This window comes from Triticum aestivum, chromosome 7A, assembly GCF_018294505.1.
Source record: "Triticum aestivum cultivar Chinese Spring chromosome 7A, IWGSC CS RefSeq v2.1, whole genome shotgun sequence".
NCBI lineage: Eukaryota > Viridiplantae > Streptophyta > Magnoliopsida > Poales > Poaceae > Triticum > Triticum aestivum.
Window position 1 is genome coordinate 65732027 of NC_057812.1, and position 24137 is coordinate 65756163.

Genomic DNA, 24137 nt, shown 5'->3' on the forward strand with positions numbered 1-24137 from the left:
CTAGGAACGGAGGGAGACGGCGCGGCTAGGGTTTCGCCCCTCGGGCCGCCTGAGCGGGGTGGCGCGAGGGAGGGGGGGCAGCCACACGAGTTCGATCCACACACGTGTGGAAGATCCAAGCTACATCTACTACATAGACCGACGAGCTTCCGCACGAGCGAGCCAATGGAGATCGAGCTCTGGCTGACATGGGCGACGCTCGCGGTCGTCTTGCTCCTCTACTTCCTGGCCAACACTACCCGCCTTGCGGGCACCGGGCGGATGCCGCCGGGCCCGACGCCGCTGCCCGTTGTCGGCAACCTACTCTGCCTCCGCGGCGGCAACCTCCACCACACCCTCGCGCGCCTTGCGCGCGCCCACGGCCCCGTCTTGACGCTCAGGCTCGGCCTCACCACCGTCGTGGTGGTGTCCTCGCGCGACGCAGCCCGGGAGGCGTTCACGCGGCACGACCAGCGTCTGGCCGCGCGCGCCGTCTCGGACGCCGCGCGCGGCCTCGGCTTCTCGGACCGGTCCATGGTGTGGCTGCCGAGCTCCGACCCACTCTGGAAGACCCTGCGCGGCATCGCGGCCGCCCACGCCTTCTCCCCACGCGCCCTCGCCGCGGCGCGCGGCGTCCGCGTGCGCAAGTTGCGCGACATGGTGCGCCACTTCCGCGGCCGCGCCGGGAGGGAGGTGTACGTCGGCCAGGCCTTGTACGCCGGCGTGCTCAACCTCGTGTCGAGCGCGCTCTGCCCTAATAGCACACCACCGAGTTGCAATTGAGAGTGACACTTGCAATTGTCGGGGCATGGCAATTGCAGTTGTGGGCCTAGTGATAAACATGCAACCACTGTTCTATCGACAAAACACCACTTAATTGAAGTCGCGTTGAGAACATGCAGCTGAAGTTGGAGCGACACTTTGAAGTTCATGCCTATTGGCGAACATGCAAAGGCCCCATTTCCCTAATAAAACACCACAACCTTACGGTCTATGTAATAATATGATTTCTAGTTCACTAGAGAGTGAAAAAAAAGCAGGCAACAATGTACTAGCCCATCGACACAACACACATGTCAACCACACACAAAACTCGATGTCCAAAATCAATAGCTAACAAAACGAATGAGATCTAACTAAGTCTCTATCAATCAAGAAAATGACAAATAAAAAATAGCCCAAGAAAAAAAAACTATCTTAAAAAGGAATATAAACAAAAAAATTGAAAAAAAGGAAAAAATAAATCAAATAAAAATAAAAAAAGGAAGAAAATGAAATAAAAAATAAGGGCAACAAACACCCGATGACTCAAAATCTCCCATAAAAATAGGATAAAGAGAACAAAAAGGCTGCACTGCAAAAAATAATCCGGATGCAACATAAGAAGCCTACAACCTTATCCCACCCGTGCTAAAAAGGAGAGAAGACGGCTTACGATGCCTAGCCGCACCGCTCGCACGATGGAACTAAGTGTTACGTGACTAAATCCAAAAACTGCAATGTGTTTTTGTCGGGCGACGAAGGACGTGAATGAGATATATTATTTTTCATAAAATTAGAATAATATGCAACAGAAAAACTGAAAATAAAATAAAGAAACAAGTAAAAAATATTACGAGAAGAGATGAAGGAAAACAAAAATATAAAAGAAAAAGGGGCAAACAAAGGAATCAAGGAAAATGCCACATAAAACTTCAAAATAACCTGGCAAAAGAAACTAACAAAAAATGGAGACGAGTACAAAGAAAATTGGATTGCTTGGTTTCGAATGTAGCCAGGTGAAAGAGACACACTGATTTTTAGCCCAACCGTTTGAAAAATCCTGACTCCCCCTCTGGATGTTCGTGCCGGTGCCGGCGATGGTGCGCGCAGGATTTGGCTGCCAAATTATTGGCGGACCTTTTCGCGCCTTCGTTTCGCCGCTCGTTGGCGAAAATCCTGTAGGGGCGTGGCCGATCTGAGCTGGGTGAGCCAAAATTGGCTTCAATCCAAGCAGTATCACAAGTCACGGGCACAACCACTAATCCATCCAAACAGACCCTAGCTAATGGTGCGTGAATGCATGCTGCGGTGCAGCGATAGGGGTGACAGGACACGGGCCAGCTCAGATCCCTAGTGCATGTGAATGGCCGGGATAAATTCAAGTCCACGAGGTGCTCGGCCTCCATTGCCATTTTTCTGTGAAGCTTCCTCTGAGAAAAGTTCGTCGTAGCATTTCTCTTAAGCAGCCACGAGTTCGATCCACACACGGGTGGAAGATCCAAGCTACTAGTACCCTACCAACAAACGAAATGGCGCCGGCATTAGCTGTGCAATCCACATCTACTTACAACATAGACCAACGGGCTTCCGCCTGAGCAACGCGCACCACAAGAACGAGCCAATGGAGATCGAGCTCTGGCTCATCTGTGCGACGCTCGCGGTCGTCTCGCTCCTCTACTACCTAGCCAACACTACACGCCGTGAGGGCACCGGGCGGATGCCGCCGGGCCCCACGCCGCTGCCCGTCATCGGCAACCTTCTCTGCCTCCGCGGTGGTAACCTCCACCACACGCTCGCGCGCCTGGCGCGCGCCCACGGCCCTGTCATGACGCTCAGGCTCGGCCTCACCACCGCCGTGGTGGTGTCCTCGCGCGACGCGGCCCGGGAGGCCTTCACGAGGCACGACCGGCGCCTGGCCGCCCGCGCCGTCCCGGACGCCGCGCGCGGCCTCGGCTTCGCGGACCGGTCCATGGTGTGGCTGCCGAGCTCCGACCCGCTCTGGAAGACCCTGCGCGGCATCGCGGCCGCCCACGCCTTCTCCCCGCGCGCCCTCGCCGCGGCGCGCGCCGTCCGCGAGCGCAAGGTGCGCGACATGGTGGGCCACTTCCGCGGCCGCGCCGGGAGCGAGGTGGACGTCGGCCTGGCCTTGTACGCCGGCGTGCTCAACCTCGTCTCCAGCGCGCTCTGCTCCGTCGACGTGGTCGACATGGGCGCCGCCGAGTCGGCGCAGGGCGCGCGGGAGCTCGTCGAGGACCTCATCGCGGCGATCGCCAAGCCCAACGTCTCCGACCTCGTCCCTTTCCTCCGGCGGCTCGACTTGCAAGGGTGGCGTCGCTGGTCGGCGATACGCATCGGGAAAATCTTCCGCATATTGGACTGCATAATCGACCGTCGTATGGCCAACACCTCCACGGAGGAGAAGCCTTCTCACGGTGACTTCCTGGAGTCGCTCCTCCAGCTCTTCTCCACGGGCAAGATCGTCCGCGACGGCCTGACAGCCATACTGTTCGACCTCTTCTCAGCCGGGAGCGACACCATGGCGCTCACCGTCGAGTGGGCGATGGCCGAGCTGCTCCGGAACCCAGGGGTCATGGCCAAGGTCCGCGCTGAGGTATCCGACGCTCTCGGCGGCAAGGAGACCATCGGCGAGACCGACGCGGCGGGCCTGCCATACCTCCAGGCCGTGGTGAAGGAGGCCATGCGGCTGCATCCGGTGGCGCCGATACTGCTGCCGCACCGGGCCGTGGAGGAAGGCGTGGAGATCGGCGGCTACTCCGTACCCAAGGGCTCAACGGTCATCTTCAACGCGTGGGCGATAATGCGGGACCCGGCGGCGTGGGAGAGGCCCGACGAGTTCGTGCCGGAGAGGTTCCTGGGCACGGCGGAGCAGGCGGTGGACTTCCGGGGCAAGGCGCTCGAGTTCATCCCGTTCGGGTCCGGCCGGAGGCTGTGCCCCGGCGTGCCGATGGCGGAGCGCGTCGTGCCGTTCATCCTGGCCTTGTTGCTGCGCGCGTTCGAGTGGCGGCTGCCGGACGGCGTGTCGGCCGACAAGCTGGACGTGAGCGAGAAGTTCACCACCGCCAACGTGATGGCTGTCCCGCTCAAGGCCGTGCCCGTCGTGGTCACTGAATAATGGACGTCACAACGTGGAAGTACACGTCGCAATCTTTCTCACCAAGATTTCGTGATTGGATTACTCATCTGTCTTGTGTACACGCCAACATAACACGCCGTCTTAATTATTTTTGGCTTTTTTGCAAAAATAATCTTATTCTTATCTTCTTGTGGGATAAGATTATCATCCGGATTTGCTATTTCTCAGGGGAAAAAAATTCTATGAGACCAGGTCTCACGCGAGACCCATCCTGATGGATGACACGTGCCATTCACAAATCACAAAGCATCCCCACCCCCCCACCCCCCCACCCCCACTTAAAATCAGGGGGGAGAGAGATTAGATGCTTTGTGATTTGTGAATGTCGTGTGTCATCCATCAGGATGGATCTCACCTGCTAACCGTGAGACCTGGTCTCATATAATTTTTTTCCTTTCTCAGGTGCCTAAAATTTCTTTTCGCATCAGTCACTTTTTTGCTTCTTCCTTACCTCTTGGACGGACCTTGCCGAAGAAGAACTAGCCCCACCATCTATCTTGGCGTGAAGCCATAACCCCATTATCTATCTTAGGGTGGAGGCTGGGGGGTGTAGGGGATCGTCGGAAGTGTTCGTGTGGTGTCGGGCTTACAGGGATGGCCAGGGCGGTGACCAACAACAGCGATGGGGGTGGGGGTGAGGTGGGCCAGCCGCAGGTGGTGAAGGCCAACAGTTAGGGCGGGGTAGGCTGGGGGCGTTCGGGAGGAGGAAGAAGATGAACAATAGCGCGATCTATTTTGAGCGGTTGGATGAAGAACTAACGGTCCATATAAAAAGTGACCAATGTAACTGTTTTTTCAGGCACCTGACAGACAGTGGCTCCCATTATCATTAGTAATGTAGTTATTTGTGGTCCAAATTCCACAAATATCCATGAAGCATAGCGCCATGAAGGTTCTTTTCATACCTTAAGTCCTCCTTTGATGGTAGGAATAGAAAAATTATCAAAAGTAATATGATATGCATCTCACAGGATAAGGTGTTTTTTTTTTCATTGGATTTGAGTTTTTTTTTTCTTTTACAAAACACAGTAAAGATGTATCCTTATCAATGCACGCATACATGTACACCCTATTCCTAAGTTTAGGACTTAAACCTAAGCGAAGATGTTCAACCAAAAAAAGTTGACAATGTACGCTTCCCTCAATTTGCGTCTAAGCCAATATTTTTTTCCTTTGATGCATGAAGGATATGATCTTGTATACGAATAGGATTTTATTCATGCAAATTGAAGGGCTTTAAAGAGAAAAAAATCTACAAAACCTATCATGTATGATCCTTATAAAAATTGATGTAAAGCAAAGAAGGCCTAAATGGCTACCTGAACCCACACATCTCTTCTTCTTTTTTGAGTAAAAGCAATCATTTCAGGCAAAAAAGAGAGTAAAAGCCATCATGATAGATTATATTAATTGGGGAAGCACACATACATTGTTTGAAATTACATCAAGCAAAAAACTAGGAGGTTTTTTTGGCCACACAGTGGTAGTAGAGCCCTCTGCTCTACTCACAAGCAAATCCACGGTCATATTTGCTTCAATGGACAATAACAAAAGGAGATAAAGTCAAAACTACGATTATGGACGAGCATTCTTTGAAGATTGCTGCCGTTGGACTTCATTGTTCATCGTTCATTACCTCAACAACATTCATGCAGTCTGCTTTAACCATCCGTTTGCTGCAACTGAGTGGTCTCGCTTGGAGTAAGGGCGTGTTCGGCAACTCCGCAGCTTCCAGCTTTCGAGAAATCCGCCGTGGAGCAGCACGGAACGATTTTGCTCGAAGAAGCTGGCTTCTCGAAGCTGAGCCAAATCACAGTGCAAATTCCAAGTACCGGTTCCTTTTCCTGGCTCTATAAAAACGTAGAAGCTGGAGTTGAGTGTTATTATGAGGTGCTGCCACCGCCAAGTGGCATTTGCGTACCGGTTCGATTGGTCTGTCCCCTGAATAGCCCATGTCTTCCCTCTGTATCCCTCCATCACGGCCGCTGTGCATTTTTTAAGAAGAAAAATAGGAGCCGCTGCATGCCTACCGAGCTGGGCTTTGGTTGTCAGCCCATGCTAGCGATGAGAAGCTGCCAGGCGTGGCGAACGCGTCCAGAATCGCCAAGTGAAGTGAGAAGCTAGCTTTAGAAGCTGGATTTGTGAAGTTTTAAGAAGTTAGATAGATTCAGAACACGCCCTAAGCCCCGTCCTGAAGAGCACACGCTCCCATTGTACATGCATCTTCAGCGAAAGGGATCCCGCTTCAAGCCACCGCCACAAAGTTGCCACAATTGTCGCGCCACATCTCTTCTTTCGTTGAGGACTCACGAAATCTCAACATGCTTCCATTTTCCTTTTGAGACGAGCATGGTTCCAGCTCTGGTCATGAGTACCAATATCCAATAGGCTGCTCCATATGATATATTGGGCTTGGTTTGTGAAGCAGACTATAAAAATGAAGGAAACGGGTGGCTTGCAAATCTTATTTCGCAACCTGCAGGCCAAGTTGTTTTACCTTTTCTTTCTTGGGACGAACCTGCACGCCAAAAACGCACACCCCTGCACATTTTTTGGGCCGGCCCATGTGTGGGCGAGAAGCACCTGCTTTATTATGTTGTTTTTTCGGCTTTTTTTCATTTCTGATTTTTAATAATTCAGGATTTCAGAACATTAGAAATTTTTGAGAAATAACAACATTTTTATAAATCCAAAAAATGTTCATAATTTTAAAAAATGTTTGGAAAGTCATAAAATGTTCATGGGTTCAAAAATTGTTCATGTTTTGAAATGAAGTCTGTATATTCAAATAATGTTCATGAGTTTCAAAAAATATTCATGAGTTTCAAAAATTGTTCGGTAAATCAAAAACATTTCAGGCATTCCAGAAAAATTCGTGAAATTGAACAAGGTCACAAATTCAAAAAAATCATGAATTTTAAAAAATTGTTCAAACTCATCAAAAAATGTTCCTGGATTTTAGAAATTAGATAAAAGATGATTGATTCAAAAAATGTTCATGAATTTTAAAATATGTTTACCGATTCAAAAAAAATTCTGCTGATTCACAAAAATGATCACGAGTTTTAAAACAAATGTTCAAAATATGTTCACAAATTTGTAAAAAAAATCATGATTTCAGAAAAATTTCCACCAATTTTAAAAATTCTCACGTTTTTTAAAATGTTTGTGAAATAGTAAAAATGTTCACAAATTTGGGAAATATTCAAAATTAATAAATATGTTCGTGAATTTGAAATATGTTCTTTCCAAAAAATGTTCACAATGTAAAAAAAATATTCACGAATTTGACAGATTTTGGCAAATTTCAAAAAATGTTTATAATTGCAAAAAATAATGTCATGAATTTGGAAAAGAAATTCAAAAAATGTTTGAACTTTCAAAAAATATTCACAAAATAAAAAATAATTACAGCAAAAGGAAAAAATTAAATGAAAATAGAAAACAAACGCTAATAAAAAGAAAAACATGAATGAAAAAAAGGAAATTTAACAGGAAAAATAAAAAATAAAGAAACAGGAAAAATGAGAAAGGAAAATCAAAAAAACAAAAAAAAAAGGAAAAACTGACTCAGGGAAGGTTCTACAACCTTCTCAAAATCTGGTGGAAAATAAACTTGGCTGGGTCGGCCGGTATAGTAGACAACGCGAGTTGGGGGGGGGGGGGGGGGGTACACACTATGTTGCTAGACAGCAACCTACGCATGGAATGTCGTGCTAGTTCTCACACACAATAGCCCAGGGCCAGCTCCGCCCTCTGAATGGCTGGTTGAGATGCTGAAATCCATGAGCCAAGACAATTTTGTAAAATGCTTGTGACACTCTGATCCATTTAGTGGGCAAGGAGAAGAGCTATCCATGAGGCACAGTTCCAATCGCCACGAACTACTTCCGCGTTCATAAAGAGTTACATGTCTGATCTTCAAGAGCTTCCGGTTAGGAAACATCATCATCCCCCGGTCCATAATGGTGAAGTCAAGTGGACTACTCCACCAGCAGGTTCTGTTAAGATGCATGTTGATGAAGTAGTTGGTAGACATTGTGGGAGGGGAGCAATAGCTGCGATATGCCGGGATGCTTTAGGTTTGTTCTTGGGGGAGTCAGCAAATTCAATCCCCGATCTAGTGTCGCCAGAGATTGTCGAGGCTATGGCCAGCGATGAAGCTTTGTCCTTGGCTATGAATCTTTTCTGCAGCAGGATCGTCATAGCTACAGACTACTCCCTCCGTTCTGAATTACTCGTCATAGAAATAGATATATCTAGATGTATTTTAGTTCTAGATATATCCACTTTTGCGACGAGTAATTAGGAACGGAGGGAGTATATAGCAAGAGCGAATCATTTAAAGGGATAATTCCTGGGTAATTCAAGATCCATTGTATATTTTTTTTGAGTGGAAGATTAGTTGTACTACCTCTGTACGAAAATATAAGATGTTTACAGAGGGAGTATATATGAGGTGAAGAAAAGGATGCAAGAATTGATGTGAGCTAACAAAAGAAGTCGCCATGCTTGAATTTCCGTTAGACCAACTATCATATTCACGAAAGCATTTTAAGTTAATAAATTGTTTTCAATGCTGAAAAAAAAACGTCATGCAAAAAACATAACTTAGCTTATTCGTGTGCACTTGGCACCTTCAGATCCTCAACTAGCAAAGTAGGTACCTTATTCACGTCTTTTAATCGTGTTAAATTTTACGACTGAGTTTCTTATATGAAGTGACGGCTGGAGCCGCAGGGAACTTGTCTTAACAGTGCAACCCCACCGGCCCTGGATCCTTTGATAGTACTCCAAAATGACCCATCCCTTCTCTTCTTCCGAGTAGCTACAGCGTTGGAGGTTGAACTTAAAAAAAGTTTGACTTAAGACAATTCTAAAACTTCAATTGTTTTAGAATGGAGGAAGTCTGTCACCCATTGCAAGGTATAATCATGGAGAATGAGTCGGTCTGGCAGTTTGAGGAAAGGGGAAAACAGTGCGACAGGTTTGCGGCGACGGCAGTGCTATGTAGCCCACCCACCCCCGCGCGGTTTTAGAGGAGGTCGTCTGATATTGGGTGAAGAAAGATTTTAAACACCACCCTGGAAGCAACGTTTTCGTAAAATCAAAAGGACGCCGATAAGTCCTGAATGTTCAGGACTTGACTATGGCAAATCTAACATTTTTTGTGGTTATTTATGTTTGTCGATCATGGTATGTTTAGTTTGTAAGCATGGCAAATCCGCTCTCAGTTTATTTTTTGTCAGGAAATTGATGTGCCTGCCAACTACAATTGCCATCCTCGCGTCAACTAAAGTTGCCATAAAAAATGTTCGATTTGTCATGATCAAATCCTGAAGGTTCGGATTTTATCATTTCCGGATCAAGAAGAAAAGAAGAGAACTTCCCACCAGTTCAACTTTCAACACATGTTCTGCTGTAGAATGACCTCTTTTTCCTCCAAAGCTAAAGGAGCTTCCTTTTCTTCCTGGCAAAGTGAAGAAATATTACAAAGGCAGAGAGAAATGACAAACTATTGATGGGCAGCGATGCCAACTTTACTTAGCTGATTTTCTTTCCACAATGTCCCATGCTTGCAGAGTTGTAATGGAAAACACAAAGCCAATCATTCATGAGCAGAGCTGCAACAACACCCTATTAGTTTGAAATACCCCTGCATTTTACTCAGGGGCGGAGCCAGAAAATTTAGTCATTGGGTTCACTTGTTGACTAGTGAGGATTTAATACGAATTAGTTAAGCGTAAAAGCTATTTTTACTCCATTTTACAGCACCCAAAATAATAGAACAAATAGAAAAATGATAGTGCATACTACATATTTTGTTATGTTAATAATAGTTGAAGAGTATAAAACATACCAGTTGGATGAAATTCTAAAACCACTTGTTCAGATACTATAAATAAAGTAGTACCGAAATAATTTCATAGCTCTGGTGTAGCTCCTCGTCTTTCTGAAAAGAGTAAAAACAAGATAAGTTAGTTTGACCAGTTTAATATAAGTACCATCGAGCCAAGAAAAAAAAGGAAAGTTGCTCATATTTTAGAGTGTCTCCTTTTTATTTGTCTCATTATCTTAAAAAGACCAAACACTGGATCATTACCAATGGTAGAAAACATGTATTTCTTCCCATAGCAAGTTACCCATTTTATTGCGCGGTTTTTCTTTGACATCATTAAATCACCGTTGAGTATCTTCAAATTTTTCTGTGATAATCAAACTTAGCCGGTGGCTTCTAATTCCTGCAGTTAAATATTTGCGTGTAATCTCAACTTGCTCCTGGGGTTTAGTTGTGTATTACGAAATTCTCTGCCAATCCGTCGGATCATTAGGCAACTGATATAAATTAATTTCTCCAAGGTGTGAGAAGACTACTCGCAATGGCATATTTGATGAATTTTGCCTACATCTAACAGGTCATCTTAACATGTCTGCATCTTTGTCTTGATGTGGTGATCGATTTGTCTTTGAAAAATATTGTTCCATGGTCTAGGTCAATCAAAATCCGTGATTTACATTAGCAAACTAGGGCAAAAATATTGTCATACTAGAGTATTATGCTAGACAGAACATACACAAGAGGAAAGGTGTGACCGTGCGATCTCACTAGTCTGTACCTTCAATATGGAATTGAATTGACGGCTTGCCGCTGGGGTCCGATGATGGATCGATGAACGAACAGAAGAGATCGAGAGGAGAGAGGCCAGAGGTGAATTGGCGAATTGGACGAGTAAAGGTGTGGCGGCGGCTGCCTAGGAATCGTACGAGTACAGTTCACGATGGAGAGACCGGACCTGCGTAGTTGTGGGCACCGAGGCAATTTACTTATGGGCCTTTGGGCCCTTTTAGCCTATCCACCAAGGCAGTTCACGAGATTGATGGGGTCAGTCTAATCTTTTTACTGGGTTCAGGCGTACAAAGTACCTGCCGATACGTACGTAGCTACCAGGTTTCGTTGGGTTCAACTGCACCCAACGATACAACGGTGGCTCCGCCACTGATTTTACTGGCGCCTCTCTCTACAGCAGGCTCGCTGCTCATCGCCAGAGAAGTACACCATGTGGCGAGCGGCCGCCTCCCGCCTCCTCATCCCCCGGCCGTCCTCTCCGGCAGGCGCTACAGCGGCATGTACTGTGCGGAACCTCCGCCGTCTCACATCGTTGAGGCCGGAGCCGCGCCCAGCAGAGGCTGAGTTCACGTCGGCGGAAGCTCGGCGAATGGTGCGGCTTGTTGGACTCGAGGTGCTCAAGAGGCGGCTGCGGAGCCGGGAGGACGAGGTGGTACCATACGCCGAGTTCCTAGACGCGTGCGTGGATGCCGGCGCGGCCCCGACGCGCCGCCAGGCAGAGGCACTCGCGGGGGCGATGGACCAGTCCGGCAGCGTGGTGCTCTTCCGGGGAATGGTCTACCTCCATCCCGAGAAGGTGACGTTTAGAGCATTCTTGGTCTTCGCTTTAGTACCTGAACCTCAACTAGGTTTCTCAATCTTTTCTCTGTTTTTCAATAAAGTTCATATTTGCTACATTTTTCATTTTTGTCATGCCCTAACTGAGGATGCGAACCTGCCGCCACAGTATCCCAATACATCTTCAAGATGTCAAACTAGACTCATTGACATCTGAGAGACAAGAATATGCATTAACAAAGAATTATCAACTGGGAAGGCAAGCGAGTAAACGGTATCGAAGTTTGAGAGTGTATTCCAACCGGTTTTGAAACCAGGGCACAATTTCAGGGTCGAAATGTGCACTACTCAACACATAGTACAAACTGAAAGAATTCAACATAGACTAAAAATGCTCTTGCAATAGTTGAACCTACTACTTAGCTATTTTTGTTATCGTTGACAATCAGTAAACCGTCAGCCTCCACCGCACCCCTCAATGTCTAGACTAGATAGGATCTAAAGGTAGATAGATGATGGAGGCAACTTCTTGGTGATGCTATCTCCAAATGCTTGTTAGCCTTTCATACCTGTTGGTTGTGGATTTGATCTCCTCTCTGCCGAGATCTTAGGATCCTTATATAGTCGATTTTGTGTCATACATAGTTATTCACTGCCCATCGTCGGTTATACAATTTTCAGCTGACACATTTATATTTGTTACCGTCCGCCATTAGATAGTAGACCTGGTTAGAAGCGCAGTGCCGCCTGTGCTCGAGATAGAGAATGATGCGAGAAGGGAAGAGTTTGAGCTACTGAAGAAAAAGAAAGGAGAGATCGACCGGCAGGCGTGCAAGCAAGTGAGGCGAATCCTCTGGTCTGGCTTCTGGTTCGTGCAAGCCACGGTCGGCCTCTGCTTCCGCTTCACATTCTGGGAGTTCACGTGGGACGTTGTAGCGCCGATCACCTTCTTCGTGGCCGGCGCCCACCTGCTTTCCGGCTACGCCTATTTCCTCATCACCTCGCGCAACCTGTCATATCGAACCTACATGGAGAGGCTGTTTAAATTAAGGAGGAGAAGGCTTTGCACGAAGTATGGTTTTGACATGGAGAAGTGCCTGGAGATGGAGAGGCACATGAGGTGTCCTCTGGGAGGTGATTATTCTCAAGGTAGTAAGCTTCATTCATAAGTATGGCACCGGCCACCAGCAAATTTCTCAGTTGATTGTTGACCTTCTTTTAACACCAAATTTTATACCGACTGATCAACAGCTGCTACCAAAGCGATCTTCGGAGAAATCGAGCGACGGATGCAGGACGAGGTGATCAGCCATGGCGAGCCTCTCGGTGCGCTGATGGAGAGTGGCCTCATGCCCACAGAGGCGGAGGCACTCGTGCAGAAGATGGACGAAATGAGCTTGGTGCTGCTCGTCAGGGGAAAGACCTACCTCAACCACAAGAAGGTGATATCACAAAATTGTTAGGTTCTCCATTTACACCTCTCTCTAATACCTAAAACCATGTACCAAAACACTTCAAATTCTCTAAGGGAGACTAATATTGCAGGGCAATGATATATAAATTCACATGATGAAAATAATATCATCAGATCTGTGGTCAAAATATCACCATAATATATCACAACTTTATAACCTTGCACTAACATATTCATATAACAGATCAGCAATCAAAGTTACATATTGAAAAGTTTGTTCAGATCACGTGCTGGCCAATAGTATCTGTGTGTCATCATATCAATTGCACATTGGACCAAGTATCGTGCCTGTTTTTTCACTTTGCCATAGTTTATAAAAAACTGCTCACTTTGCACATTGCCACATTGGAGTTGTTAACTTTGCTTTGCTGTAGCGCCACATTTCAGGAGTGACTTTTATGCCATGGCTTAAAAAGTCCCAATAGCTGTTTCATATAAAATGAATAATATCAATGTTTCTTTTTGGAACCGGGCTTTACCCCTTTTCACTGCAAATGAACGGAAATACAACCAGTTCCAGAAACATTGTCAGGGGGATAATATCAATGAATTGTTCCATTTGCAGATTGCGGACCTTATCAGAAGGGCCATGCCGTTTGCGCTCGCCCCAGAGGACGACGTGAGAAAAGACGAATTCAGACAACTTCAGACGAGGATGCAAGAGATCAACGGCATGGCGCACAGGCATGCCGTGCGGATTCTATGTTTTGGCTTCGCATCATTCATACTCCAGTTTGCCCTCTTCTTCCACCTTACGTTCTGGGAGTTCTCTTGGAGTATCATGGAGCCGCTCGCCTACTTCTTGGCCGGACTCCAGCTGATTTTCTGCTACGGCTATTTCCTGCGTACCGCGAGCAATCCGACGTTACAGGACTTCAAGCGTAGGCTGTTCTTGGCAAGGAGGAGAAAGCTATGTGCAAAGCTTAGTTTTGATATGGACAGGTACCTGAATTTGCAGAAACACTCTAGGGTTCCTCCTGAAGGTGATTATTGATCTCAAGGACGTAAGCATTATGAGTTGTAACTTGTAATACCAGACCAGAAATGTCTCAGTCATTGCCTGACGCTGATAGTGTCCTCTCTAGATTTTAGAATGACTGCCTTTGGGCTCCTTTAAATAACGGAAGAATTACATTACTGTTTGCTAACAAAGCGATCCTGACAAGAGTCAGCAATAACCTACCAGATTAACCTTGGAGCCGTATATGTACCAAATTCCCCGGGTAAAGAAGCATTGCTCTAAGTCATGAGAACACCAAACCCAGGGAACCAATCTCAATTGGACGGGGAAGTCAATGTACAAAGCAACTGAGTTCAAGTCTGTGCCGATGCGAGTTCAGGTTTCTATTTATATTGCAGTTGCACTTTAGCATGTAGTAACATATCATCAATGATCATGTTTTTTTTACAAAACATAACAGAAAGCAAATAACAGATGATTTTTAACCTACAGAGAACTGAGCGCTAGCTAAGCGGCAAGGAGGAGTTCAGTTTGTTCAACCCGCGCACCCGCGTTCGAATCTCACCGGGACTCCACTGGGATGCTATCTGTGTTTAATCGTGGAGAGGTCTCACTTCTACTCCCTTTGTCTCAAAATGTAAAGCGATTTTTACGCTAGTACTCCGTCCGTCCACAAACAAGTGTCTTGTTATGAGCGGCATATACTACAGCCCAGGCAGTTAGGGGCCTGACTCAGTTATCTTACAGCCCAATTATATCATTAGGAGAATTATACAAACTCATATAAGGACCGTTTTGAGATTAAGCAAGAAGCAATCATATAATTGCTCGGCTTCCTTAGGGAGCCGGGAGACCTAACCCTAGCCGTCTCCTCCCCTGCGCCATCTCCCTCCTGCCAAAGCCGCCGCCGCCTCCACCACGCAAGGACGGCGCCCAGCCGCCGGCCGCCGCGCCCTCGCCCTCCTCCATCCTTCCCCTACAATCTTCATCCTAGAACCGGCAGAACCCTAGCTCCTAACACCTTGGTATCAGGTAGCTCAGTTCCGATCATGTCTTCGCCGTCGCCCATCCCAACGCTTCCGCTGCCGACCGTCACCACCGCGACGCTGGCCCTCTCCACCGCGCCGTTGGCCTCCCCGTCCGCGCCGCTGGTCGCATTCCCCGACGCAGCCACCACCCAGATGACGGTGCCCTCCACCGCACCACCGGCCGCCGCCTACACCCCGGAGATCACCGGGGTCCTCAACGATCTCGTCACAGCCGTCCAGGGGATCTGCCTCTACTTGGCCGGGCCCTACGAGCTGCCGCCGGCCGCATCACCAACCATCGCCACCGGGCCGATGCTGCTGCCGTGGCAGTCGCCGCACCCGGCGGCCTCCGCCGTGCTCGCCGGGCCGCTGCAGCCAAAGCTGCACCTACCGTCGCCACCGCGTTGGCAGCCCTGGCAGCCGCCGCACCCAAGGGCCACTGCGGTGCTGGTCGGCCCGCTACATCCCCCGCTGCAGCTGCAGCCAACCCCCGCCACCGCCCCGCTCTGGCCACAATGGCCGGCCGCGGCCATCGCGGCGCCCGCCGCCTCCGCCGTTTCCATGCAGCAGCAGCTGCCGTTGCAGGCGCCTCCACCGCCAGCATCGGGCTAACTACGACCGTGCCGGCGGGCGTGCCGATTCAGCAAGTGCAGTTCCCGCCCTCGCCGTCACAGCTTCCGTCCTGGTTGGCCGGGACGTCACCGCTGCCAGTCTACACCATGGCCGCGAACCAGCCGACGCCCTCCCTATCGTACGGCGGGCCCTCCGACTCCGCGGGTTTCCACGCTGGCTTTGACGGGCCACCGCTTTCTAGCGGACCACCGGTGCACACCGGACCGACGCCATCCTCTTTGCTGCTCCGTACCACCGAGCCGTACGCAGATGGCAGTCATGCTCAGACACCGCCGCGCTTCGCCAAGCTCGACTTCGCCACCTACGACGGCGCCGAGGACCCCCTCCACTGGCTCAACTAGTGTGAGCAATTCATCCGCGGGCAACGCACGCTCGTGTCGGAACGTATCTGGCTCGCCTCATATCACCTTCCGGGCGTCGCACAGATGGCCATGTACTACGCCCGCGCGTTCAAGCGCCGCGCGGTGGCCATCCAGCAGGCATCACCGTCCCGGGCCACTAGACCGCCAACCGAGCCGGACGTTCCCGCGCAGGGTTGGCCTGCTCAGGCTTCCACGGCACCCCTCGCCGCGACCGCGGCGTGCCCGTTCCGCCGGCTCACCTCGGCCGAGCAACTCGAGCGTCGTCGCCAAGGGTTGTGCTTCAACTGCGACGAGCCCTACGTACCCGGCCACGTTGCCCGCGACTCTTCTATCTGGAGGCTGCGGACTAGATTGAGGCCGACGCCACCGCCGCCGAGCTCGGCAACCTGCCCGCCCAAGCTGCCGCGGAGGTGTTTGGCGACGGTTGATCACCTCGAGGAGTTCCGCAAGCGCTTCCCCGCCTTCCAGCTCGAGGACAAGCTGTTTGTGCACGCGGGGAGAAATGTTATGAGCAGCATATACTACAGCCTAGGCAGTTAGGGGACTGGCCCGGTTATCTTATCGTGTTAGGGGCTTAGCCCAATTATATCATTAGGAGGATTATATAAACTCATGTAAGGACCCTTTTGAGATTAAGCAAGAAGCAATCATAATTGCTCGGCTTTCTTAGGGAGTCAAGAGACCTAACCCTAGCCGCCGCCTCCCCTGCACCATCTCCCTCCTGCCAAAACCGCCGCTGCCTCCACCGTGCAAGGACGGCGCCCAGCCGCCGGCCGCCCCGCCCTCGCCCTCGTCCTCCTCCATCCTTCCCCTACAATCTTCATCCTAGAACCGGCAGAACCCTAGCTCCTAACATGTCTCAACTCGAGTATAACTTTATGCTAAGGGAGAAATCTGTCCCCCTTTAGCCATGTTTCTTTAGATTGTTAACCTATAGACAGAGAAAGTGAGGGGCAAACATAAATCTCATGAGGTGGGCACTGAACTGCAACCCGCAGAGAGTTGAAAACTGTTGAATAACTAGTGACAGTGACATACCATCTCTTAATCCGTTCAGCACTGACAGCACCGGCTCTAAACTGAGCACGGATAGCATTGCCGTCCGCAACCATTCGTTCAATTCGAGGAAACAGAAACAGAGGATTTATTCAGAAAACAGAAGCAGAGGAGGGGGGATCTCACCATCACGATCCCTCAATTTCTCGACGAGGGCAGCACACGAGCGGGCCAGCTCGCCGGTAAACGCAGGCCGGACGGAGCTTCGGACGCATAGCCTGTCGCCGCTGCCGCCGCCGCCGCTGCGGTCGAGGTCATTTTTAGGGGGGTGGGGCGGGAGACGTGGGGGCTGCCGCTGCGACGGCGAGTGGGTGCGGGCCTGCGAGGTAACGAAAAGAAGTCGGGGAAGAGAGAAAACGGGACAAGTGGGATTTTGTGCTTCAGATCTGCTCGAAATGGGCTCGGATTCGAGATCTAATTCAGCATGCTCTTTCTTTGGCGAACGATAGGGGTCAAATCGCCTGAATATATTTATAATAAAATCCCCCTATTTTCCAAAAACAAATGATCATCAGGTGCTTAAAAATGTTCCTGGATAAAAAAATATTTATGTATTTATAAAAGGAGTTCGAGCTTTTTGAAAAAGAGTTTCTTTAACATAGTGCAAACACAGGCACTCATAAACACACACATACCCTCACATCCATGAACGGACGCACGCACACTCTACCCGCACATCCTACCCCTTTGAGCACCTTCAAGAGAATGAGCCAACACATCACCTTGAGATTGACGAAGTCCCACAGACACGCTCGTAGTCGTCGGGAACTTCTCCTTCCACTGAACTCATATTATCGGAAGGCCTGAAATAAATTCAAAAAAATGCAACCAGTAATGTCAAGTCTAGAACTTCAACTCTTATGTGTTGGTTCCATCACGAAAAACCTAACCATCTGAGCTATGCTCAGTTCGCTGAAAAAGAATTATTTATGCATGTGTTTTTTTAAGTATGTATTCATGTCTTGATATATGTACACATACTTTGAGAAAAACTTTCAAGCTTTTGTCCCAAAAAATAAATGCGAAAGAAACGATATATAAGAAAATAATAAACGAATATTAAAAGTGAACAAAAAAATAGAACACATGGGAGAAAAAGTAAAAGGAAAGGACAATTTTGAGACATAAAAATCACGCGCCACTACTTTATGAGTTGATGTAACTATCATGAATTCTAGACCACGATCCTTGTCCTGCTAGGCCTGGCCGACCGGTCCTGCCTTGAAAGCCGGCAACCGGTCTAGGTTTACGCTTAACTTTCCCGCCCAAGGCTTAGCTCAAAACTGTGTGAGAATCTGAAATGGCCTAAGTCTATTTTGCTTAAAAATAGATAATGGATAATAATAATACATTTTTATATCCTAATAAAATATTTAGTCAAATGAAAAGGTATTGTTTATTGTGTTTTGGCTGGGTTTGGCATTTTTTTAGAACGGGCTTTGGTAAGAGTATCTGCAATCAGACCCATCAAACACTCGTCAAACATCCACATGGATAGCCGGGCACTACCCGGGCACAAAATCGTCATCCAATCAGACCTCCTAGAGTCGGTTCAAACATTCAGGCTATCTGGCACCCCTCAAACTGAGCTTATATGTAGGGCAGATTTGTCGCTGCTTAGACACGCTCGGGCGCATCGACCACGTCGGGTTGGCCTAACCCGATCCCACACATATCTCGTCCCTATCCACACCACGGACCGAACCCTAGCTAATTTTGCCACTCCACCCCACTTCCAGTCCATTCCGCCCAGCTCTTTTACGGTAATGTCCGACCATATCTGGCAGCAGACTTTGAGTCCGTTAACTCTAGACCCGTCCACTGGGACCTTGTCTCCTATACGGACAAGGAGATAGCTGGCCCACTGGCTCTTCGCCGGCCCCAGGAGGATAGCCAAGCTCCTGCAGTCGTAGCCATTCCAGTTTGAATCAATAGCCGAAAGCTCGCGGTGAATCAAGCAGTAGATGCGACCCGATTGGAGGGTCAGTCGTGCCCTCGCCCATGCCTCCATGGAGTACAAGCCAGTGGGGCTTGGATCCAGCGGTGGCAATGTGTGTGTTGGCGGCTCAAGGCACGTGTCTGCTCCGGAACCGGAGCAGGCAGCGGCCACGACCAAGCAACCCGTGCGGTGGGTCCTTGTACCCACGGCCCAGGGCTTCGATTCTGTGCCTGGCGTCCCTATCGTGTGAGAGCTAAGGGCATCTTCAGCCGTTGGCTCCTCAGGACGCATAAAAATCGTTCCTTGGAGGCGAGCCGGCGATACAATCGGCGCTGGAGCGGTTTTGCGCCCAGACGTCGCCTCCAGCTCGCCCCCAGGCGCCGGAATTGGTCCACTTTGTAGCCCAATTTCGATGAATAAAGGGCCCATGTGGACGAGAATAGGCCCATATTCGGCGTGGTTTCTTCATGTTTCGGCGTTTAATTATCAAAACAATTATTTCTTATCACATATTTCATCACAGAAAAATAAAATACTTCAACAAAATAGTACAACAACAAATAGTTCAATACAAATTATATAGTTCAACAAATAAAAACTCGTATTTCATCACACGGTGTCCCCCTTGAGCCTCCATAGGTGCTCAATCAGATCTTTCTGCAGTTGATGATGCACGTGTGGGTCTCGGATCTCCTGACGCATACTGAGATAGGCAGTCCAAGTTGTGGGTAGATTGTGATCAACTTCGGCTAGAGGCCCCTGCCTGTATTATGGTTCAGTGTCAAACATTGGGTCTTCTTGCTCGCTCTCGATGATCATGTTGTGCAAGATGACACAACAAGTCATAATCTCCCACATTTGATCTTTGGACCAGGTCTGAGCGGGGTACCGAACAACAGCGAATCGAGATTGGAGCACACCAAATGCCCGCTCGACATCCTTCCTGCAAGCCTCCTGAACTTTCGCAAACCAGGCATTCTTGCCTCCTGCCGCAGGGTTTGAGATCGTCTTCACAGATGTTGACCATCTCGGATAGATGTCATCGGCTAGGTAGTACCCCTTGTTGTATTGGTGCCCATTGACCTCGAAGTTCACCGGAGGAGAATGGCCCTCAACGAGCTTGGCAAAAACAGGAGAGCACTGCAGCACGTTGATGTCATTGTGAGTTCCTGGCATACCAAAGAAGGAGTGCCAAATCCAGAGGTCCTGTGTGGCTACCGTCTCAAGCACCACACTGCAACCGCCTTTGGCGCCTTTGTACATTCCCTGCCAACCAAATGGGCAATTCTTCCATTTTCAATGCATGCAGTCGATGCTTCCAAGCATCCCAGGAAATCCTCTTGTTGCATTCTGGGCTAGGATCCGAGCAGTGTCTTCCGCATTGGGTGTTCTCAAGTATTGTGGCCCAAACACTGCCACCACTGCCCGATAGAACTTATAGAAACACTCTATGCTGGTGGACTCGGCCATGCGCCCATAGTCGTCGAGTGAATCACTGGGAGCTCCATATGCAAGCATCCTCATCGCTGTCGTGCACTTCTGGATGGAGGTGAATCCAAGAGCGCCAGTGCAATCCATCTTGCACTTGAAGTAGTTGTCGAACTCCCGAATGGAATTCACAATCCCGAGGAAGAGCTTTCGACTCATCCGATAATGGCGCCGAAATGTTTTCTCGCCATGAAGTGGAGCATCGGCGAAGTAGTCGGAGTAGAGCATGCAGTAGCCTTCGAGACGATGCTGGTTCTTTGCTTTCACCCGCCCCGGCGCCGAGCCACCTCGCCGCGGCTTTTCATTGCTCGCCAGTAGCTGGGCGAGGGCGGCGAGCACCATGAGATGCTTTTCTTCCTGGATGTCGGCCGCGGCTTCCTCCTCCAGCAGCGCGGCGAGCTCTTCCTCGTCATCCGAGTCCATCGCCGAGTCAGTCAAAACGCCGAACACCTTGCGCTCGGTGGGCGTGTACCCGCCACTAAACCGCGCCTCCGCGGCCGGAAACGGCGGCCGGAGACGCCCAGCTGCTGTGGGAGGGGCTGCCGCGGCGAAGCGCTGCTATTTTCTGGCGGGGAATGGCTATCTAGCGGAGTAGGGCGGCGGCCGTCGCCGGGATATAGCTAGTGGTGGCCGAGGGCGCGGGGGTGCGAGGCGAGTCGGGGGAAGAAAACCTTGACTTTTCCCTCTCGGTGTGGGCCAGGCGTGCTTTTCCCTAGCGCTGGAGCCCCCAACTGCTCCCCAGCGCTCCGGGTTCGGCCTGTGACCGCCGGGCGAAAAAAAAGGTCCGAACCGACGATTTTCGGCGTCCTAAGGGCGCGACTGGACCGTTTTTTCAGCGCCGGCGTCGAAAAAATGACCTAGGGAGGCCTGTGGGGGGCATGGCTGAAGATGCCCTAAGGCGTGTCGCGCCGCAGAGGGCGAGTTGCATCGGTTCATGTCGGACAAGGCTGTGGATGATATTCATGCCTGAATCTGTGCGAAGCAACAAGCCCGGGCAGCTCGTGCGCTGACGGTGGAGCAAGCTCGGGCCTTCTATGACCTCGTCAGCCAGCCTCCCAAAGAGGAGGAGGAGGAGACCAGTGCCGCATCTGACACTTGCAGCCCCGGTGCCGAGCAGATATTCCTCGACCCCTATGTCGTCTTCGAGCGCTACAATCTTTACCAACCGGCCAAGCGCAAGGGCAAGGGTCAGCAAGGGTGGCAGTGGGAAAACTTCCTCTATAGCCTGATTTTAACTTGTAGAACATGCCTAAGTTTGATAGTTTGATGGCATATATGATGAACTATCATATGCTATATCCTAGTTTGCTTTGTCATGTACGAGCTAGCATTCGCTATGCCTAATTTACGTTGTTTGACCGTTGCATGATACTGTTTGGGTTTGAAGGTTTGCATATGAGAGGGATGGTTGTTGATGCGGAAATTGAGGGATGATCGGACGCTGTCTACAGACATACATGAGTCAAATTAGAACGTTGTGGTTGTAATCCTGTAGATGCCCTAAGCCCTGCATGGACTACGATCAGGTCTAATCTACCCACACCAAATCTAGTAAAAAAAATGAGCAGTCATTCCGGGAAGAAACTGTCGGTGCACGGGGCTGAACGATCACCCGAACTTTCGTCCTCGGCCTACGTCGCTAGATTACGCACGACAACGACGCTAGGAAAAGACGTGCATGCATGCAGTCCAGATCATACGATTAACAAGACAACAAACAAGCCAATGCTTGGACGTCGGTCCATCCTTCGGCTGCTGGCCGGAGAGCGATGTTGCTACTCCCGCTGCGTCCGTTGCGACTCACCGATCCGGTCAATCATCGAGTCCATAACATCAAAGCTGCCGTTTCAGAGTAGACGTCATGCGTGGCTGTTGGAGCTGCAGGTTGAACGAAGCTCTCAATCCACACGCTGTGGAAGGGGCCCTTCTCAACTGTCCAACTTAATTAGCATGCATGCGTGCATGCATCAGAGTGTGATTGTAAGATCCGTGTCCCTATGTATTATTTTATTCAGCGTATGTGGCGAGAAGCTCTTGAGAACTGCACCGAATAGTTAGCTCGATCTTTTCTTTCTTTTTTTGCGGTAAACTACAATTCCACACGATCAGAATAAAATGAAATGAGCAGGTGAGACACGAGAGGAGCTCAGTATTATCTTGTCTTGTAATCTGTCCTAGCAATTACAATATTATCTACTCCCTCCGTCCGAAAATGCCTTTTGGAGCTCGGCCTCCATGGAGGCCGGTTTTTGAAAAACACAAAATTCATGAAAATTCATATTTCTACAATTCAAAAAAATCTGAAAAAAATTACAGACATACATGGAGGCATAACACACATGTGTGTAAATTTTTAGGATGAAATACGTTGAAATGAAGGCTGTGCAAAAAAGACAAACCTGAGGCTTTTTAACACATGTTACTATTCATCCTCAAAGTCCAGAAATTTGTCTTTTTTCTATAGGTCGCATGTCGAAGTATTTCATCTTGAATTTTTACACACACATACATTTCATCCGTGTATAGTTGCATATTTATTTTCAGAATTTTTTGAAGTCAAAAAGTTTGAATTTTGAATTTTTCAAAAATAAAGGGGTCCATGGAGCTCGGTCACCAAAACACCCTACTCCCCTCCGTCGCATAATATAAAAACGTTTTTGACAAGACGCTCTTGTATTATAGGACAGAAGGAGTACATCGGAATAGCATATGTATTCCCTTCACTTCAAGAAGTTTTCGCAGTGCATCAAGCAGAAGGGGCTAGCTAGCAGATGCATTTCACAATCAGTTGGTCCTGCATGCATGCACAATGTTGAACAGAGCTTTTGTTGGGAGGAAGAATAGTGGCTCTTAGAGCATTACTAGTAGAACCCTCAAACTTTCAAACCCTCACTAGCGTTTTAAGGGTTCAAAAATGATGTTTTTATGCACTTTTACGGATTGAAAAACAGGAGCAAAGATTAGAACCCTCAAACCCAACCCTTATAACGGAATATTTCCAATGAACGACGTTGTCGTTGCGCGCGGGAGGTCGAGGGGGCGGCCGCCGGCGACGAGGGCGACTAGCAGCGGCGGTCGCGGGCGTGGGCGCGGGAGTTGGGAGGATTTTTCCCTCCCGCGCGAGGATAACCGCCAAATGAGGGTTGGGGTAGATTTTGCTCTCCAACCCTTACTTTTGAGGATTGGGAGAGAGTTTGAGGGTTGGATCTTTAAAAAAAATTGAGAGTTAAGGGGTTCTAGCCTACGGTTTTTTTTCGACGAAAACTGTAAAAAAAAACAGTTATTTTTAGGGGTTTGAGGGTTTGAGGGCTCTAGTAATGCTCTTAATTGGAAATGTAGGTAGGGTCATATGTTGGGACACGAGACGAGTGATCCTTCTTTTTGACCACATGTCTTCATTCCATTTACATATTCCCCGTTGACAGTAACAGTTTAACGACTGCCGCCGGTCCTTCTAGTGGTCTTCTTTTTGGCCCTTTTGATTTCCACTTTAGTCCACATGGTAATGATGCGTGCAACAACTACCCTAAGACCTAAGATCAGTTTTTCTACAGCTAGAGCTTATGTGGATTATTATTGTTTCCTACACGGTGACTATATTTTTTCCCGTAACAGTGACGTTTCACCCGACCAGAGGCTACCACTATTTGATTATGACTAGCTCTGGTCCATTTGAAATGTGCCTAGCCAGTAGCAGCTGTGATTAGGCATGGCCGGCCATGCCAACTAAGAACGCACCCTACTTCATTAAGCATCGCCTGATTGGAATCGGAACCAAATCTCCTCTGATCGACACAAGTGCGTGCGTAAAAGTTCTCCAACTAGTCTACGGTAGATCTCAGAACTTGATCAGAAAAGTGTGGACCGGCAGCAAAGCTTGCCCTTTTTGTGGCAGG

At 48.9% G+C, this 24137-nt stretch overlaps 2 protein-coding genes and 2 long non-coding RNA genes across 4 annotated transcripts; 2 read left to right on the forward strand and 2 right to left on the reverse strand.

Annotated features, from left to right (window-relative positions):
* The first annotated feature begins 2072 nt into the window (after nt 1-2072).
* LOC123154418 (cytochrome P450 76M5) lies at nt 2073-3983 on the forward strand. The gene has a single exon (XM_044573162.1). It carries the CDS (start codon nt 2363-2365, stop codon nt 3872-3874), a length of 1512 nt encoding a protein of 503 aa, XP_044429097.1. The 5' UTR covers nt 2073-2362; the 3' UTR covers nt 3875-3983.
* A 4871-nt stretch (nt 3984-8854) lies between these two features.
* Nucleotides 8855-10697, reverse strand: LOC123154392 (uncharacterized). Its single transcript, XR_006476827.1, has 3 exons — nt 10513-10697; nt 9756-9848; nt 8855-9519 (listed from the first exon to the last, which is right to left on the reverse strand). It is a non-coding gene; the product is annotated as an uncharacterized lncRNA (long non-coding RNA).
* A 256-nt stretch (nt 10698-10953) lies between these two features.
* Nucleotides 10954-12469, forward strand: LOC123153024 (calcium uniporter protein 6, mitochondrial-like). Its single transcript, XM_044572349.1, has 2 exons — nt 10954-11319; nt 12017-12469. Exons 1-2 carry the CDS (start codon nt 10954-10956, stop codon nt 12467-12469), a joined length of 819 nt encoding a protein of 272 aa, XP_044428284.1.
* Nucleotides 12470-13182: 713 nt separating this feature from the next.
* Nucleotides 13183-17205, reverse strand: LOC123154391 (uncharacterized). Its single transcript, XR_006476826.1, has 2 exons — nt 13721-17205; nt 13183-13615 (listed from the first exon to the last, which is right to left on the reverse strand). It is a non-coding gene; the product is annotated as an uncharacterized lncRNA (long non-coding RNA).
* Nucleotides 17206-24137: the final 6932 nt, after the last annotated feature.